Source organism: Priapulus caudatus, unplaced genomic scaffold (genome assembly GCF_000485595.1).
Source record: "Priapulus caudatus unplaced genomic scaffold, Priapulus_caudatus-5.0.1 Scaffold23, whole genome shotgun sequence".
Classification (NCBI taxonomy): domain Eukaryota; kingdom Metazoa; phylum Priapulida; class Priapulimorpha; order Priapulimorphida; family Priapulidae; genus Priapulus; species Priapulus caudatus.
Window position 1 is genome coordinate 498,057 of NW_014577084.1, and position 18,901 is coordinate 516,957.

The 18,901-nt window shown below is 43.3% G+C and overlaps 1 protein-coding gene across 4 annotated transcripts in view; it reads right to left on the reverse strand.

Moving 5' to 3' along the window:
• The window catches only part of LOC106813254, a 44,194-nt gene extending 25,413 nt beyond the window's left edge, over positions 1-18,781 (reverse strand). For 2 of the 4 annotated variants that reach the window (XM_014817347.1, XM_014817356.1), the window contains exons 1-22: positions 18,191-18,781; positions 12,732-12,881; positions 12,220-12,381; positions 11,708-11,869; positions 11,118-11,279; positions 10,528-10,689; positions 8,887-9,048; positions 7,940-8,152; positions 7,576-7,682; positions 7,176-7,263; positions 6,356-6,545; positions 5,296-6,005; positions 4,367-4,537; positions 3,846-4,019; positions 3,369-3,545; positions 2,843-3,070; positions 2,245-2,363; positions 1,917-2,007; positions 1,539-1,703; positions 1,141-1,323; positions 396-548; positions 4-75 (exon numbers count right to left, since the gene is read on the reverse strand). In XM_014817347.1, the coding sequence (XP_014672833.1) occupies positions 4-75; positions 396-548; positions 1,141-1,323; positions 1,539-1,703; positions 1,917-2,007; positions 2,245-2,363; positions 2,843-3,070; positions 3,369-3,545; positions 3,846-4,019; positions 4,367-4,537; positions 5,296-6,005; positions 6,356-6,545; positions 7,176-7,263; positions 7,576-7,682; positions 7,940-8,152; positions 8,887-9,048; positions 10,528-10,689; positions 11,118-11,279; positions 11,708-11,869; positions 12,220-12,381; positions 12,732-12,881; positions 18,191-18,392 (4,003 nt within the window). In that variant the 5' untranslated portion in view covers positions 18,393-18,781. The remainder of the gene's footprint in view (positions 1-3; positions 76-395; positions 549-1,140; positions 1,324-1,538; positions 1,704-1,916; positions 2,008-2,244; positions 2,364-2,842; positions 3,071-3,368; positions 3,546-3,845; positions 4,020-4,366; positions 4,538-5,295; positions 6,006-6,355; positions 6,546-7,175; positions 7,264-7,575; positions 7,683-7,939; positions 8,153-8,886; positions 9,049-10,527; positions 10,690-11,117; positions 11,280-11,707; positions 11,870-12,219; positions 12,382-12,731; positions 12,882-18,190) is intronic. The other 2 variants (XM_014817364.1, XM_014817373.1) reach the window with 2 other exon arrangements.
• Positions 18,782-18,901: the final 120 nt, after the last annotated feature.

Genomic DNA, 18,901 nt, shown 5'->3' on the forward strand with positions numbered 1-18,901 from the left:
AACCTGTTCGCTTGGGAAGCTGGCAGTCATTCTTGGTTGGTAATTGTTGTGGTACCACGTTTTGCCGCACATTACCTTTTCAAAGGAAATTTTTTCAATCATTTTAGTACAAGCTAAGTAGCCAGAATATTGGAAGTGGGAATGATATAAATAGCATATTATATTCTAATAATAGCACCGAGGCAGAACACAACGGGATTCCAAGGAACTAATCCTGGAATAAGATAGAAAACACTTTACAAAACTGAGTTCGCTGACGGCTCTCCGCTATGGAACTAACTGAGTCGGATTAAAAGCTTGGATCATGTTCTTGGGTGTAATTACGTAATGCTACTTGTATGTTCGGTGCTGTAATAAGAAATGTTGGTGTCTAATATCTCTATTGTAAACCATACCTTGGTCACAGGATCTAGCATAAGCTAGCTGCAGACGTGAGTTAGTTTGTTTGGCGCAGTCGAGTTCACACGGGTTGCTGTACGTTTTCCCATCGCTGCCACACTGTGGGTTATACTCCCTCGTGCAAATACAATTCTGTGGCCTGCTTCGCTCTGCATTAAAAAATATTACCTAATTACACTTATTTAAAATGAAATCGCGTTAAACACAGTTTACTTGAATTTTAAGAGAGGATATAAAGAGAATTTGAACGGATCTACTAAAAGAAATAATGTAAGTAACCTATATAACATAATTCTTGAAGTTCTACGTTGCATAATAAAGCTAAAAGAGAAATATCTTATTACATAAAGCGTTGTTCGTTTTGATAAAACAATCGGATTAATCACTGGAGGACGCAAAAGCATTCTTTTTCTATCTAATGTGACATTGAAGCGTCTTACTTATGGAAAAACTTATCCAATATTTTTACGTCCCGAAAATCGTAGGTCTTTTGCAGCTGCTTTATTTGCCTTGACATTATTGATACTATTAAATTATTTTAACGTAATTGCTATAACTAACATTTTTATTCTCACATTCGTATCAGGAATAAACTCCTGATATAGTTTTCATCGACATCACTGTACAGGCTCCATGCTACCCATTGCAATTTGTTGAATTTAAGCATGTGCCAAAGTCGACCTCACGTCGTCTGTATGTAAGTAAATCATGGTGCGAAACATGGTAGATGATATGTTATACCCAAAGGTCTAAGTAGTGAGATCTGTGGCTGCGGGCAGCACACGGCTGCTGCATCTGCTAGGCTGGTGTCGCATATGTAGTTGGCAGGACACCGGTTGCCCCGGGAACACGTTTGAGGGCTGCCATTTGCATTCTTCAAGGCTGGTCCCGGACGACAGCGGTTGTCATCATCTGCTGCCCGAGCTACCGAAATATGAACGCAACTACTATGTCAACACATTATTAATGACAGTTAAGTACATGTTCAAGCATATGTTTATTAAGAAACAAAATTTAATTAAATTCTAAATTACAAAATCGGATGGTTTCTTTACACGATAATGACAGAATTGCCGCAACATACATTATACATTCTGGAAACCTTTGAGTAGCAATAGCAACCGCCAGCAATGACTAACCTGTAGAAGAAGATACACCTTCAATGCACATTTTCTGTACTCTACAAGATCCCGGAGCATTGCAGCAAAGCTCTCCTTGACTACAGCTTGCGTCCCCAGAACACCGTATAGGGTTGTCCACCGGGCAGAAGAACAGACTTGTTAGATCAGGGCATATGGTAGCAACTGCGGGTGGAAACATTTACGTTAACGGTTTTTACTTGAATATCATGTTTGAACCGAAAGGTAAATGTTATTAAGTTTCATTGGTATAAACATTAATGAGAACATATTTCAACTGACTATAGATAACTAAATTTATTTCCGATTAAGCACCATATTTTGTTTCAGTAACTGTAATATAGGGTAAATTTCTATTAGCATTTCTATTTTACGTACCTGTTGCACACTGAACAACATATGGGCAGAAGTCACTAGAGCAGCGAACTTGCTCTGCTTTACACTCCGTCCCTGATTTGCAAGTTACCAGCTGAAATTTGTTAACATATGTCATAGTAGTTATTGGCCAATGTCGTTTCGTATTTAGTAATACCGTCACTCCATTAATTGTGGAGATTGCTATTGTCTGCAAATTGACACAAATCATAATTCACCGTCTTATCGTTGATATATGAAACATTTACTATATGGTACCATAGCATATTTTCTTGTGCCAGAGGTACAGTAGAGATGCAATTGAGTATTTTCCTATTATCGGATGCCTCACCTGGCAAGGGTTAAAATCACACTCGCACTTTTCGCATTGAGTATCTTCATCCCATGTGTACCTCACACCAAATTCGCATTCGAGGTTATCACACGATACTCTGCTGCAGTGACTGGTATCTAGTGGATGAAGAAATTTACTTCATTGACATCGTGTAGCAGATAAATTTTAGTTTGACTTGTGTCTTAAGGGCAGACTCTGACGTCATTGCTGTGTCGCGATTACGCGACCTCTTACGAAGTGAACGTCTAGTAATGGGAACATGTTAGATACCACGTCATAGTCACCAATGGCTTAACACACTCTGGCAGCGGCCGCCTAGGCGACGCGACGTAAGTGTCAGAGAGGATTCAGGCCAATGACAGGGAAAAGAAGAAGAGGAGCAGGAGCATGAGGAGGAGAAGGGAGAGGAAGAGGAGGATGAAGAAGAAAGGCACCTGCCTCTATTTGGCAGTAAATGTATTAATTCAAGGCGTTAATAGTACTTCTTTTTTACTTATATAGATACAAACAAGGTCGTATTAAGAATGCTAAATAATTAGCTTCATACGCTCTTGATACAAACGAATTGTATCGAGGCAAAGCTTAATGATCTTACCGGGACAAGTGGGTAGCTGGGCTGCCACTCTCGTTTCGTATATTGCAGCGCCGTGTTCCGTCATACAGTAGCACGTTCCATCGTTAGTATCGCACTGAATCTGCTCGAAGCCGCCGTACGCGTCACAGTATGGCGTGTACTTCTGTAGATCAGCGATGTTCGCGTTCGCGTCTTCGACATCATATTGCTGCCGCTGCACTCCCGTATTAGCTGCTTTAATTTGACATGCTGAAATAGAAGCAATATATCTACAGGAGCACTCCTAAAATCACGCATTTAGATCCCGATGAGACCATTTATTTCACAATCGGTGAGTAGCTTTGTGGCTTAGAACGGGGTGTGCAAAGCGAATTTGTGAAAAATGAATGTGTAAAATCACTAGATATGAGCACAAGTAAGACGGACACTCGTTTCAACTTGAGTAGGTTGACTGCCTCATTACTTAGCGAACATACCCTTTACGTTCCCTTGTGCAACTAGAGGTTGATGTGGTTCTATGCCTAGTGGTATATTCACACCCACGTACCTGTTAGTGATTCAGGCACTGCGCACACCTGCCCACATTCGCGTGACCCACAACAGCGCCCCAGCCTACTGCAATCTTGATCGTTTTCACAGGCAGTAGCAGATTCGCACTGACTGCGTGTGAGGAAAGTCTCGCTGGGGCATGGCCCCTGCTTCGGATCCAAGGTAGCTCCTGCACCTACGAAGACCAGATGTAAATTTTGGAGATATTTTGGTTCGAGTGTGGATTGATTTGTGATGCGGGTAATTGCGGTTTATGGCTTGCGCTCCTAATTTATAAAATAAATAATAGAGCGTCATTCGTAAGTAGGAATTACGGATGTTAACGCACGCACGCATGCACCAATTTACACGCGTATCATGCACGCACACACGCGCCAATACACGCGTATGCACGCACGTACACTTTGCGCGTATCATCCCGGCGTAAAACTTCACCAACCGCGCAAGCTAATGCAGTTGTAATTATACACAATACCTGAGCACTGCACAAGGCAGTCGAGGTAAGAGTCGAAGTTATTGCCATTGCCTCCACAGCCAGTGTAAGTGAAACGTTCACAGCGGTTGCTGGCGGGGTTGTGATGCCAGCGCATATGAAAACCGTCACAGTTACCTGCACTGACCGATTGAGTGCAGACGTCGGCCTCTCTCGCTGCGAATAAAAGTGAATGAAACTGTGTCTCGTAAATTCACGGCAGTTTTCTGGAGGATTGCATAGAAATTAATTTCTATTAACAGCCGCTGTGACGACCGCAAATACGACTCGATGTGCCATTGTTCTGTTCGGCGATGCTAGTACTATAGTATATGACGCACATCTTTCAAATTACACTGTTTTATGATGAGTATTCTAATCAACTGGTAAATAACTTCGTGCGTGTTGTTATGCTTATATTTGTGTAATTTAGCACGCGTGGTTGGAGTGGTCGTCATTCACAGGACTAAGAATGAAGGTTATATGAAAGAGTTGCATTACACGTCTGACATGATCGAGCTTACGCGCGCATCTGCTCCTGCACTCCTCGTACGTCGCGAAGTTGTTGTCGGTTCCGCTGCAACCACCGTAGATGAAGCGCTCGCACTCTCTCGTGTCCTTGTTGAACCACCAGCGCGGAATGTACGCGAGACACATGATACCGCTCGCGCCGTGCCGGGGCATCTCGCATACTGCTGTCGTACGAATTACACAACAACAAAGGGAATCGTTGACGGACGTCAAAGATCACATACGGATCAGGATGGCGAGTAAGGTTTATATCCTAACCAAGAGTAGATAATAACATGTGTGTTATTATCTACTCTTGATCCTAACGTAACTGGCGCAGCTTTCTAAACTCTGTATTATATTTTCTAATTGAATTAACATCGTATATCAGTTCATATATGAAATCCACAATTCATAAATGGGGCTGTTTTTGTTTCTACATAGGTACTGCTTTGATAGTTGGATGAGGAGGAGGAGGAGGATTGGGGATGAAAAATGAGGAGCGGGAGGAGGGGGAGGAGGAACGTTGAAGAGGAGGAGAAGAGTGAATAGGAGAACGAAGAAGCGGAAAGTATAGAAAGTAGATAGAGATTAAGTAGGGGAGAGAAGAACTAAGGACGTAGACGAGGTGGATATAGGAGGAGGAACCAAGTATGTTAAGTTATAAATGGGAAGGTAACGAACGAGAGTAAAGGGATAAGACGAGGGTGAGGACGCGGATAAGAGATGGTGGGAGAACAAAGAGAAAATAGGGTTGATGAGAAGTTGCGGGTAGAAATGCTGATGATAGAAACGTGGATGGGAATGAAACGGAGGGCGAGTGTGCATACGTTTCTCTCCTTCTCTCTCTCGCTCGCTCTTTCTCTCCTCCCATTAACCATAGCTCATAAATTCATACTGCATTACTGCCTAGCGACTATACTTTCGATGTCTGTCAAAATACCTTTATCGAGTAGTCCCGATATAAAATTCTGCTCCTTAGATTGCTGCAGGCAAGTGCATGTCCGACAGCCGCTCTCATCGTATTCATAGTCGTCGCAGTTGCTGCTGCACTTGAAGAACGGACAGCCCAGGGGAAGACCGGGGTCGCTGGTGCTCTCCGGACGACATTCGCACGTCAGACACCCGTTGTCGAGTCTGCGTAGTCCCGTCTGACACTGCAGTGCGCAGCGCGGTGATTCACACGCCGCCTCCTCGCACTCGCACGTCTCGCAGCCATTCTCGTTCTTCTTGAAGCCAAGCGCACAGAACATGCGACACGTACCCTTCGGCGGGCACAGGGTGACTGCCAGTGCGTCGTTGCACTCGCAGATATCGCAACCATTGGTGTCCTTTTTGAATCCTCGTTGACAGAATAATCTACACTGCGCTCTTGGGCAGGTGGTAGGCGTGTTGTCGTTGCACTCGCAGATATCGCAACCGTTGGTGTCCTTTTTGAATCCTCGCTGACAGAATAATCTACACTGCGCTCTTGGGCAGGTGGTAGGCGTGTTGTCGTTACACTCGCACGTATCGCAACCGTTGGTGTCCTTCCTTCTGCCGAACTCGCACTGGTTACGACATCGTACGGCCGGACACTCCGCTGGAGCCTCTAGGCACTCGCAGGTATCGCAGCCTTGTTCGTCCTTCACCCGGCCGTATTCGCAGTAGATTCTGTTACAATAAATTAATTGCGACTCCTGATTTGCTTTCTTCATTTAACGTTTCTAACTACATTTTCCAAAACCGGAAAATCAAGGTTATGTTACCCGCATATTTACTAACTAAACGGGATATTAGGTATATACTACAACTTACAACTTGTAATACACACATACGTATCGATGCTATTGGCGCTTTTTAGCCATGACCTACATACATATATCTAGCTTATTGGTATGTCCGTTGAATAACGTATATTTAAACATTTTGCATTTAGCAGCTTCATTGGCAAACGGCACTTTCGTAATGTATCGGTCGTTTGGGACGTTATGGGTCAGTTTCGTACTCGCGGAATCATGTACCGGCATAGACGGTGCGTGCAGTGTGTGGGCACATCAGCCGGAACCACTCCCCTAGACATGCATTCCGGGAAAGGCAAATCGCAGGGTGCTCGTATGCAGTATACTTCCCTCAGCACACACACTTCATCGGGGCCACACTGGATGTCATTGCAGGACGGCTCTAGGCTGGCCTCTTCCGGACTCGTGTTTACTGTAACACGTGGAGTTCATCAATATCTCAGCCTCGCCCGCAAAAATACCGAGGGCGCTACGATCGCAATTCTTTCGATGGAGTGCTGGCTCTTATGGATCGTAGCAGCGTAGTGTCTTGTTAGATAGTCTCCATATCAGATAGAGCCAGTACAGCGTCGCAGATTCGATGTTAAACTAGGACTTTATTAGTAACTTGACACATACAAATATATACATACTGTACATACTATATCCTAGGTTACGTCCATATTGGAACCCGCCTGGCTGTCTCTCGTGATCTACCCTCTCTCGGTCTCTCCTCTCCGTATCGCTATCTTAGTTACTCGATTACTCTATATATTTTTATCTCTATTACGCCCCATATATATATAGTATTTCAAAGGTATGTCGGACGCTTCTTCGATCCGACCGGTTGTCACCAGCTTCTTATTCTAGCAGTAACACATTAACGTGCGATTGTCGTTCAACTCATGCAGGGTGCGCGGTGGGGCTACGACGAGCATATCGAGCCTGGTAAACTTGTTGAGGCGCGCCGCGCAGCTTAATTAGAATGCAGTTAGTTACCATACAGATACAATACGAGCTTAATTGTTATTTCGGGGTGGGGCTGGTGAGTTCGCTGACTTACCGATGCATTTAGCCAAGGGTGGGCATGGAGCTCTGACGCACTGTACATCTACTGTCTCGCAGTGCCTATTATCTCCGCAGTATATACCCTATAGAAATACACGACACATAGCCTGAGCGGTACACGGCTGTAAAACAATGAACCAGCAAGGTTTGTAATGAAAAAATGTCCTTACGACGATTAATAGCGATAAAGGATATATTAACTGTAAAAATTGCTACCGTTAATTGATAGGTAAATTAACAGATGAATAGAACATGAAAATTGGAATCCAAATAGAACATTTGGAAAGACTGTTTGCGATTTGCCTACCTTGTAAGGTAATTAAGGCTGTGTCGACTTGGCAGTCTTACAACAGGTAAGGCTTTAACATGTGCATTAACCATCTGCGTTTGCCTACCTGACAGGGCGAAGACCGACATTCACAAATTTCGCATCCATCACCATCAAGCGCCAATCCATGCTCACACGACATGGAGCAAACTACAGGGGGGCACGGATGAGTGTCTGTAGATAGAAAATATGGTGAACCCTACAGTACACGTTTCTTATTACACACACGCGCACGCACACGTTCGCACGCACGCATTCACTCACGCGCTCGCATGCACGCACACGCGCGTGCGCGCGCACACACACACACACACACACACACACACACACATACCACGCACGCGAACACACAGTGACATACACACGTATATATTATATTACGTTGTTACGGTCATCGTGATAATACACATTGGTTTCGCTAAAAATCTTACCCAGATTTCTCCTGGCAGCTTCGCAGTCAGGCTGTTCCGTTCCTGGTGGGGTGAACGTGCCAGCTATCCTTTTGCCCGTGGGGTACACACACCAGGAGTATCCCGTGCTTCCATGCAACTGTTTGGGCTCGAACTCGCCCGACTCCGTGCAGAGTGGAGTGAAATGACCAACGCCATCAAACAGATCGGCATTCAGCTTCCCGATGTGGCACGCTGAAGTAGACCGGTAATGTTATATAGCCTCGTGATGTGGTATAATGCCTATATAAACTTTTTATAAACGCTAAGTATTCGAATATGTCACACGCGACAAAATCCGTTGAGAAAACTGACGTGGACAATAATAATATTATTGTCCACGTCAGTTTTCTCAACGTATAATATATACTTATATTATACGTAGATAACGTTTGTTAAAATTATTGATGGAACTATATTTTATGGTTCTGTTATAATCTATATTCTGTCAATAAATAAATAAATAAGTTTATTTATTTGTTTATTTAATTATTTGTTTGTTTATTGCAGGTTTTTTTGTGTATAACAAAACTACAAACGCTGAAAAGTATGTTAGTGAGATAAATGTATATCCGTATACTGTATTTACGTCGATTGTATATTCGCACTTGCTGGGACAGGACGTTAACGACAGAGCTAAATGACAAATATCCTGCAGACAATCCTGTAAACCAATCCTAGATTGTTGCAAACAAACGTCCGTTTTAGGTTTAACAGGAAAGTGCATGACAGAATCCAGGAAACGTGTATATCTAGCTTCCAACGCCGTGCGCTGACGCCTCGAACTACAAGCACGCGGCGGGGATTATGCCTGGGCGGGGTTCTGCTTGGGGCGGTTGTGAAACTAATTCGTCTGAACACGGCGCAAAAAAATGCCGTGTTTCGGAGTGAGATGCGTCACACATGCTTTAGTCCGCTTCTTTCCCTACCTGTAAGTCGTGGTGTAATGCAAATCCTGCCACAGGTACTTCCTCCATCGCAACACAGCTCTTCTCCCGGACATTCCAAGCTACTCTGACACTGCGTAGGTTGTGTCGGGCAGGCGAGTGTATCTACTGTTGGGCATGATCCTAGCTTGTTTGAAGTGTCTTCTAAATTCCAACGCAGATATCAATATCAGTAAAGCATCGTTTATACTAATTTATTCCTGCAAATTCGGTGATCCATAGAACTCCGCCGAATCCCCATATGAACTTTAATGGTGCCGTTTAAAGACATTTTGAGCAGCATGTCTGCGGTTTGTTTTCACCATGGGTTTTATATGATTTTTCCAGAAATATTTGATAATCATGTTTTTCTTCATACAAATTGTTGTTCATGACTAGAGATTGTATCAACAAACATATTTATCGTAACTGCTATACTCGACTGAGTTGTCCGCTTCAGAGCGCCACCACGCGTGTGCGCAATGTAGGCTATAACTCAAGGTTAGACAACTTGGAACCAGTACTGACAGTTACTCAGCATGCAGCCGAATTCTGTGGCTAATTATGAGTCACCGTGCGCAGGAAGTCTCGTTTTATGGCTGTGGTTTGCTGTCGCGGCAGTTTTTAGACAGACAGCTCACGAAGAACGCGTTGACACAGCGTACGAGGATTTACCAGCGTCACATATGGACGTAAAATAAGCGTAGTTCCATCTATAAAACTACAAAGCCCTATAGTTTTATAGTCGACTATTGGCCTATATGCGCGCAAATAAAATTGCCATGTTGATATGTCAATGTCATCTATATATGTCATTATGATATATAAGCAAGGTTAAATGTAATCGTCGTGTGATTTTCTCTATCGAGATGTGTAGCACTAGTACTACGTATACTCCGCGCACAACCACACATAACGTAGCTAAGGTCCTACTAGTCTTAGATGACCACTGGGCAACAAGGAGTATGAGGTAAATATTACGTAATAATTGTGTTAGCTTTGTGTTTTCAACGCTTCCGTATATGTCTATTATTATGTATATGTGTCAATTACTTACTGACATATATTACGCTGTTCGAGTAACAGCACCTCGTCGCATGTCAAACAAAACTGATCGTGTGGAATAGAGATATCTCAGACATGTGCGCGTACGCATTCGTCACGCATTGTCAACGTTGCGCATACCTCAGGGGAAAACACGAAGTATGACGCTCTTTAGCACATGAGGATATGTCGATTAGCCACTTTAAAGAAAAGTGCGTGTTGTCTCGACATGGCAGCTTATACAGCTCGCTGGTTTCCTTCGCTGAGATTTAACATTCGCTAATGTCCATGCCTTTATGCCCGGCATACAACTGAACGAAACGCGTCTCATTTATCAAAATTACCATTACTATTACTATTCTATACTAATTACTATTACTATTATTTTACTGTTACTATTATCATTGCCATTACTGTTACTATTATTATTGATTTTGCTATGGCTATTATCAATGAGAGTACCCTACTACTACTATTTTTGGGACGAATTCTGTTGTTGAGCCCATGCCGGTAGATTATGTAAAAACAGAATCGCTTTTCCATGCCAACACACAACATTGAGAAGTCTGTTACGCGCCTGTTCACAAAAACTACACTTACCTTGGCATTCGCCTTCATAAGCAAGTTTTAGGTGTAGTTTCTGCCCCTGGGCGCACTGCAGGCCACACAGATTTCCATACGTCACGCCATCGGTGCCACACTGTGGTCTATAGTCATGAGTACAAATGCAAGGAGATGGCGGTCGCTGGGTTGGCTCAACTCCTGAAAAGGCAGTAGTTTTTGTGTATGTTATTGTTGTTGTACTTGATATAGCTACCTCAATTGTGAGAGACATTACGAGACTTGACGAACTTTACTATTCATTCTAAATAACAACAACAATCACCAGTATTACTATTATTAATTCTATTACTATATTACTATTACTATTACTATTGCTATTAATAGTAATATTAATATTGCTTTTGCTATGGCTTTTACCATTGCTTATTTACCATTGCTATTTACAATTACGAATACTACTACAAGTGCACACGAAACAACATTATTTTGCCTGCACGCGCGTCCAGTAACAAGTCTGTTTTTGAGCCCATGCCCATAGATATTTAAAAACAGAATCACTTTTACATACCACTTACATAAGACATTGGAAGGCCTATATCGCGCCGGTTTACAAAAACTACACTTACCTTGGCATTCGCCTTCATAAGCAAGTTTTAGGTGTAGTTTCTGTCCCTGGGCGCACTGCAGGCCACACAGATTTCCATACGTCACGCCATCGGTGCCACACTGTGGTCTATAGTCAGCAGTACAAATGCAAGGAGATGGCGGTCGCTGGGTTGGCTCAACTCCTGAAAAGGCAGTAGTTTTTGTGTATTTTATTGTTGTTGTACTTGATATAGCTACCTCAATTGTGAGAGACATTACGAGACTTGACGAACTTTACTATTCATTCTAAATAACAACAACAATCACCAGTATTACTATTATTAATTCTATTACTATATTACTATTACTATTACTATTGCTATTAATAGTAATATTAATATTGCTTTTGCTATGGCTTTTACCATTGCTTATTTACCATTGCTATTTACAATTACGAATACTACTACAAGTGCACACAGAACAACATTATTTTGCCTGCACGCGCTGCCAGTGACAAGCCTGTTTTTGAGCCTATGCCGATAGATATTTAAAAACAGAATCACTTTTACATACCACTTACATAAGACATTGAAAGGCTTATATCGTGCCGGTTCACAAAAACTACACTTACCTTGGCATTCGCCTTCATACGCAAGTTCTATATCTAGTTTCTGTCCCTGGGCGCACTGCAGGTTACACAGATTTCCATACGTCACACCATCGTTGCCACACTGTGGTCTATAGTCAGCAGTACAAATGCAAGGAGGTGGCGGTCGCTGGGTTGGCTCAACTCCTGTAAATGCAATAATTCTACTTTTAATACAACAATTTCAACTACGCGAGCTATCATCCACAAATTTAACAAGCCCTAATATTTGTTTTAATGTTCAACACGGGGTAATGTTGTTCTAAACAATGAAGGGAACAACGCACTATCCACTGAGATGTGTCACCTCTATCAAAAGCGATAGCACCACCAATGACACTACCATCACCAATACCCAAAGCAGCAACACCAGCACCAGCACCAACACCCATACCAACACCAACATCATTACAAACAATAGACCAAACACTACAACCAACACCAACGCCAACGCCAACACCAACACTATCATTACCTTCACCATCGCACATAAATACCTTGACATTCCCCTTCGTAAGCAAGTTCCACGTCTAGATTTTGCCTCTGAGCACACTGCAGGTTACACAGATTTCCATAGGTCACGCCATCGGTGCCACACTGTGGTCTGTAGTCAGCAGTACAAATGCAAGGAGGTGGCGGTCGCTGGGTTGGCTCAACTCCTGTAAAGGCAGTAGTTCTAACTGATATAACTACTTCAACTGCGAGAGATATCGATAGCTATCTGTAAAGGTTTGACAAGCAGTATTACCATTACTATTACTACTACCATTACCATTACCATTACTATTACTAATACTATTGCTATTGCGGTTACCTTTATACTATATGAGTATTTCTTTATTATCATCATTATCATTATTATCATCACTATCATCATCGTCATCATCATCACCACCATCATCATCATCCCCATCCTCATCATTATCATCATCGTCGTCGTCACCATCATTATAATTATTATTATTACCAATAATAATACTATTACAGATGCGCATAAAAGAACATTTACCCTCACATTCTGCCATGAACGTTGATTCGAGCGCTGAGTTCCCTTCTCTCTTGGCGCAGTTTAGTTCGCATTCGTTTCCGTAAATTACGCCGTCTGTACCGCATCGCGGATCCCAAATTTGAGGGCACAGGCAGATGGGGATAATATCACCTAGAAATTTCCAACCTTTGTGTTGAAATTCCTACGTAACTCGTTTAGAAAATCTCTGTTATTTGGTTAAATAAGATAGTCGCGGGCATTGAGGAATGAGGATGTAAACGATCCGGATCGTAATATCGTCACTGAGCAGTTTAATCATATCGGCGGCTTACATCTCTTGGCGCAGTTTAGTTCGCATTCGTTTCCGTAAATTACGCCGTCTGTACCACATCGCAGATCCCAAAATTGAGGGCATATGCAGATGGAGATAATATCACCTAGAAATTTCAAACCTGTGTTGAAATTCCTACGTAACTCGTTTAGAAAATCTATGTTATTTTATTAAATAAGATAGTCGCGGGAATTGAGGAATGAGGATGTAAACGTAATATCGTCACTGAGCACTTTAATCATATCGGCGGCTTACAATTTGTTTGGTTCATTATCCCACACGCTTTTCACCCAACACTATACACTTGTAACGTTAAATTAAAAGTTTGAAGGATAAAATGATGAGGAAATCCAAACTTGTGTATTAAACTGAATAAACTTTAATATCTTGCACACAGTGTAGTCACATCTTGCACAGAGGGACAAAGAAACGCGCACACGCGCGTAAGCGCGTGTGCTTACTCTCGCAACCACAACCAGACTCCTCCACTCCTACATCTCTGTCTCCCCCGTCTCTCTAATCTCTCTTCTATATATTCCTCCCCAGCCTACCACACTAGTAGGAGGGGATATGTGTCAAAATTCAAACGTTCAATTGATCGATTGATTGTTCAATTGAACAGTCGTTTAATCATTCAAACGTTCAATTGATCGATTGATTGTTCAATTGAACAGTCGTTTAATCATTCAAACGTTAAATTGAACAGTCGTTTAATCATTCAAACGTTCAATTGATCGATTGATTGTTCAATTGAACAGTCGTTTAATCATTCAAACGTTCAATTGAGCAATTAAATAACGAATTGCCAAATTGAATCGCCAATTGAAAAATCAAAGGCACGAATACTGAATAGGCGTCTTGAATCATGGAATGGAGTCAATGGACAATTGAGCAATTGCCGAGGCTCGTCAATCGACAAATCAAACGTATACCTACTGCCAGGGGCGGATTAAGGCTCACTGGTGCCCTAAGCACTGACCAATCTTGGTGCCCCCCTCCTTTCCACACTGACCCAGTCCATTTTAGTTGTTGACCTGTCTAACCAAATATACAATGCAGGTTGCAGCAGTACAAAAATTTATGTAGGATTTCAAGGAGGGTGGTGATAAACAGGCGGGGGGTATGGGGGTCCTCCCCCAGAAATTTTTAAAAATGTAGATAGCAGGAGATGGTATTTGAGGCAATTTTGAGCGTACATGCATGTACACCTTCATTCTGACTACGAATCAATCTATTTGTTTTTTTACACGTTTTAATTGTGAGAAAGACCTCTCTGTTGTGCAGTTGGTGACCATTAATGTTAAAAATAATCTTAAGGCAATTTCAACATTTGGAAAAGCACTCTCTAGTTTGTCTTCTGTAATTGTGTTGTAAAGTTCCATGTGAGTGAAAGATGTTTTCTTGGTTGTTTTAAACTTATGAAGAACATATGAATGTCACTTCTGAAGCTCTGTAGACAAAGTGTTGTTCATGTCATCTGGATAAGCATCAATGAGTGTCTGACAAGTCTGAGTACCTTTCCATTTCTGATAATTAGGGGCATTAGGGGCCCCTTGTATTGTATTGTATTGTATTGTTGGGGGCCCCTTGTGGTACACCTGGGAAGTACAAATCTTTATTCGTTTTTTCTTCTTTTCACCCTTTTCCCAACTTTGTGGTGCCCCCTTTGGCCCTGGTGCCCTAAGCACGTGCTTAGTCTGCTTAATGGTTAATCCGGCACTGCCTACTGCACATGCGCACAGGGGCATGACGGAAGGCGCGGTAGCCCGTACGTTGCTAGGAACGCAATCGGCCGGCGTTTCCCAGCTAAGTGCGTGTACCCGCGTGTACGTGCGTGTATATCCCCTCCCATACACATCTGTCCCCCACATATGTAACTAACCCACAGCCCTATGTCACTACGCTCATTTCACAATGACCCTAGAAACGCGCGACCTATAACACGTTTACCATTCTCCCTATAACATCAATCTAGCCGCACAAGATGCGCGACGTTCTGTCTACATAGACATCTCTGTCTACATAGACTACCACCAAAACAGCCCTGAGGCTAGCCGCACTCCGCGTCTCTAACTAATTTATGTAACATCTGTAAATCATATGTTACAGACTCACGCTTATTTTTTGTACTCATCCGATGACATATATGTTGATTCATACTTGTAACAACATTTATTAAAGCTATTATCGTTAGTTAGTTAGTCCATGCTTAAAAGTAATTAGTTAGTCCATGCAATAAATCCATAATTGTTCATCCTCTTTTTAGAGAACCGAATCCAGTAAAAGTGACTGTACGTAATGCGCTCTACAGCCACTCCTAGTAGAACTAATAGTTGCGGAACATAATAGCACGGAACATAAATAATCTAGTTAATTCTGCCCTATTTTCTATTTAACAATAACGTGGGCACTGCGGGAGAAAGGAATTGGGCATTGTCCAGGGGCTGTGAGAACCTACTGTTGCAGTTGTGTGTCCCACTGACCGCAAACTCTTCTAAAGCTCTCCCGAAACGCCACATGAAACTATGAAACTCCACGGACTGCTACCTATTACTACTTACATGTACCTTCATTGCCTTCAATGTAATTCGCTCATATTTTATCGAAAAGAATTAATTGATCAACGGAACGATTTTATGGAATTATATCAAACTAGTCGATCAGTCAAGCATAAATATAAGTACGCTGTGCTCTCAAGCGTTAATTTAAGAGGGCAATCACAATCACGTACGAATGTTCACTTATTATATCGTAAAATGCCTTATTTTGCTTAAATATTTGTTTTGCGCTTTGCAGTTTCTAGCTTACATAAGCTACCACAACAGCTAGTAAAACGAAAAGTCTCGTCCCTGTGTCGTGCACGTGTGTGCGTGTGTGCGCGCGCGTGTGTGTGTGTGTGTGTGTGTGTGTGTGTGTGTGTAAGTGTGCGTGCGTGCGTGCGTGCGTGTGTGCGTGCGTGCGTGCGTGTGGTGCGTACCTGCGTGTGTGTTGAGAGGGTGTAGGTGTGTGCGTGCGAGCGCGCGTTACCGAGGGCCTGCCTGTTTGTCTCGCGGTGTTTACACATGCGTATCCTTTTACTCGGCGCCGCTTGTCAAGTTGCCGCCGATCGACAAGTCCGCGGGCAGATTGATCGGCTCTAACAGAATAAACGGGAACCCCATCAGATTATGTTTGTACCGAGTAACCATGATAATGCCAACCAAGGACACACGCAAGCGTGCACATGAACTAGTCTGCCACCCCCTTCTCCCGCTATCCGACCCCAGCTCTTTCCTACCACTTGTCTGTCTGTATATCTGTCTATCAGTCGATCTGCTTTCCTTCACTCTCTATATGCTCTCCCCTGCCTCGCTCTCTTTTTTGCCTGACTTTTTCTCTAGTGCTCTCTCTCTCTCTCCCTCTCCATCCTTATCTCTCTATTTCTGCAACTTTCAATCTCGCTATTTTTCTTCGACGGTCACGTCTGCATGCGTACGTGCACACGTTCACGCATGGTGATTTCAGTTCTAATTACGTAACTCATTGCGAATACCCTTTCACGCGTGTCACAATTGTTAGCTTCGCAACTATTTTTAATCAGCATCGTTATATGTGTATATGCAGGGTGGTAGTTACGGGTAATGTTAAAGTTAGGGACTGATGTTAGAACTAGGGTTAATAATTAGCGAATAATGTTATGGTTAGATTTATGTTAGAGTTGATAACGCGATTATTAAGATGCGAAGAATGCTAACATAGATCTGATGGTGTTGCGTTGTTTCCGTTTCCACAATGCGATTACTTTTCAATGGAATCCATCCCCGCTAAATACGAAACAATTTGTGCGAACATTCTAAACGCCATGCCAACAATTATATATTGACATTCGAATAATTCGCGGGTGAGAAATATGGCATGTCAAATAAATCGTCAATATAACGTAAAAAGCTTCGGCAGAGCGAGTAAGGCCCTGGCCTGGACAGATCTATAGATTAGAGCATGTATAAAAATAAAACTCGCGTGTTTCGCGTATAACAATAAACACGTAATTTTAGCTGAGATAATTGCCCAATTCTGATCACATGCGAAGGACGGTAGGCTCGTGTATGGAAGATGATGGTGCACACAGTGCAGAACAGTGCTGCATGGGTACTCACAGTATTCCTACCTTCATAGGAGCTTTGATGCGATAAGTATCAATCGCAGTAAAAAAGTCATAAAAATCTTATTATCAATGTATCAAAGAATCGTAGTTGGTGTTAAACACAATAGTGTTAGACGATTACCAACCGAAACGAAAGGGTGATTTGAACACTGATAAATAGTAACATATAAAAATAACACTAATATTAAATGACTATGACGTCGTCGTCGTCGTCGTAATAGTAGTACGTAGTAGTAGTAGTAGTAGTTGTAGTAGTAGTAGTAGTAGTTGTAGTAGTAGTCGTAGTCGTAGTCGTAGTAGTAGTAGTAGTAGTAGTAGTAGTAGTAGTAGTAGTAGTAGTAGTAGTAGTAGTTGTAGTATCATAGTATAGTAGAGCGGTAGGTAGTACTAGTAGCGTGTGGTGGTGGTGGTGTGCGCGGCAGTCGAGGTGTGGTTGTGATGATGGATGATCGGTGGTGGTGGCGAGCATCGGTGGTGTTGGTGGTGGTAGTGCATGGTGGTGGCTGTGGTGGGGGGGGGGGGGTCGGTCGCGGCGTTGGTGGTGGTGGTATTGAATCGTGGTGGCTGTGGTGGTGGTGGTGATGGTGGTAGTGGCGGTGGTGTTGGTGGTGGTGGTAGTGCATGGTGGTGGCTGTGGTGGTGATGGTGGTGATGGTGGAGGCGGCGGTGGTGTTGGTGGTGGTGGTAGTGCATGGTGGTGGCTGTGGTGGTGATGGTGGTGATGGTGGTGATGGTGGAGGCGGCGGTGGTGTTGGTGGTGGTGGTAGTGCATGGTGGTGGCTGTGGTGGGGGGGGCGTCGCTTGCGGCGGCGGCGGTGGTGGGGGCTGTTATCTCGATTATATGTGTGATGACCGTGATGGTAGTGCTGTGATGTCGTGTGATGACGGTGATGTCGTGCGCGCCCATCATTTATAGCGGGGTGCTGGTGGAAGTATACTTAGCCACTATATAAATTCTTCTTAAAACTCTTAGCACGCACGGCTGATAGCTAGCGTATTACTTACTGTCAGTCCCGCCCTCACGTCCTTCTCCTTCTCCTTCTCGTCTAGTAGGCGGTCTTCTGCCAGGTCTGCCAGGTGTTGAACCTTTTTCAGGTGGTCCTCTCCCTCTCCCTCCAGGAGGACCCTGGCTGTTCACGGTGACTACGACTAAGCATACTAACAGACCAACTAGAAATCGGTGATCCATGACACTGGTTCGCGCCATCGTGTAGACGTCTGCGCTCAGGGTCGCTACGCGAGTCTACGAGAGACTAAAGCGTGCCAAACCGCGATTCTGAGTCTGCTCGTCCACCCACTAGTGCCACTTGAGAGCATCCGCAGCAGGTCTTTATATAGGGATACTCCATCCGTCACGCTACGGATAACATAGACGGTCCCAAGTCTACGTTGATGATATAGTGGGTCTACCGCGTATGTGCGTGAGGGGAACGGGAAACTGCTGGCTTATGCTCGTCACTCATCTAGTTATATACGTACCTGGCGACAGCGGTATGCCTGCGTATCTTCTTGTGGTTGTTCGGACGTATACTAGGTTCCACAAACACGTCAAATGAAAACATGCTACTAATACAATTGTAACAGTGCGGCGCGTAGAGTTTGTAATTAGTAAAAGTATTGTATAAGAATCATACGTGATTTTTGTGTGCGTAGCCGTCAAGGTAGCAATGCAAGCCGTAAATGTGAAACAACATGTTTACACCGCGTTGGTGCACT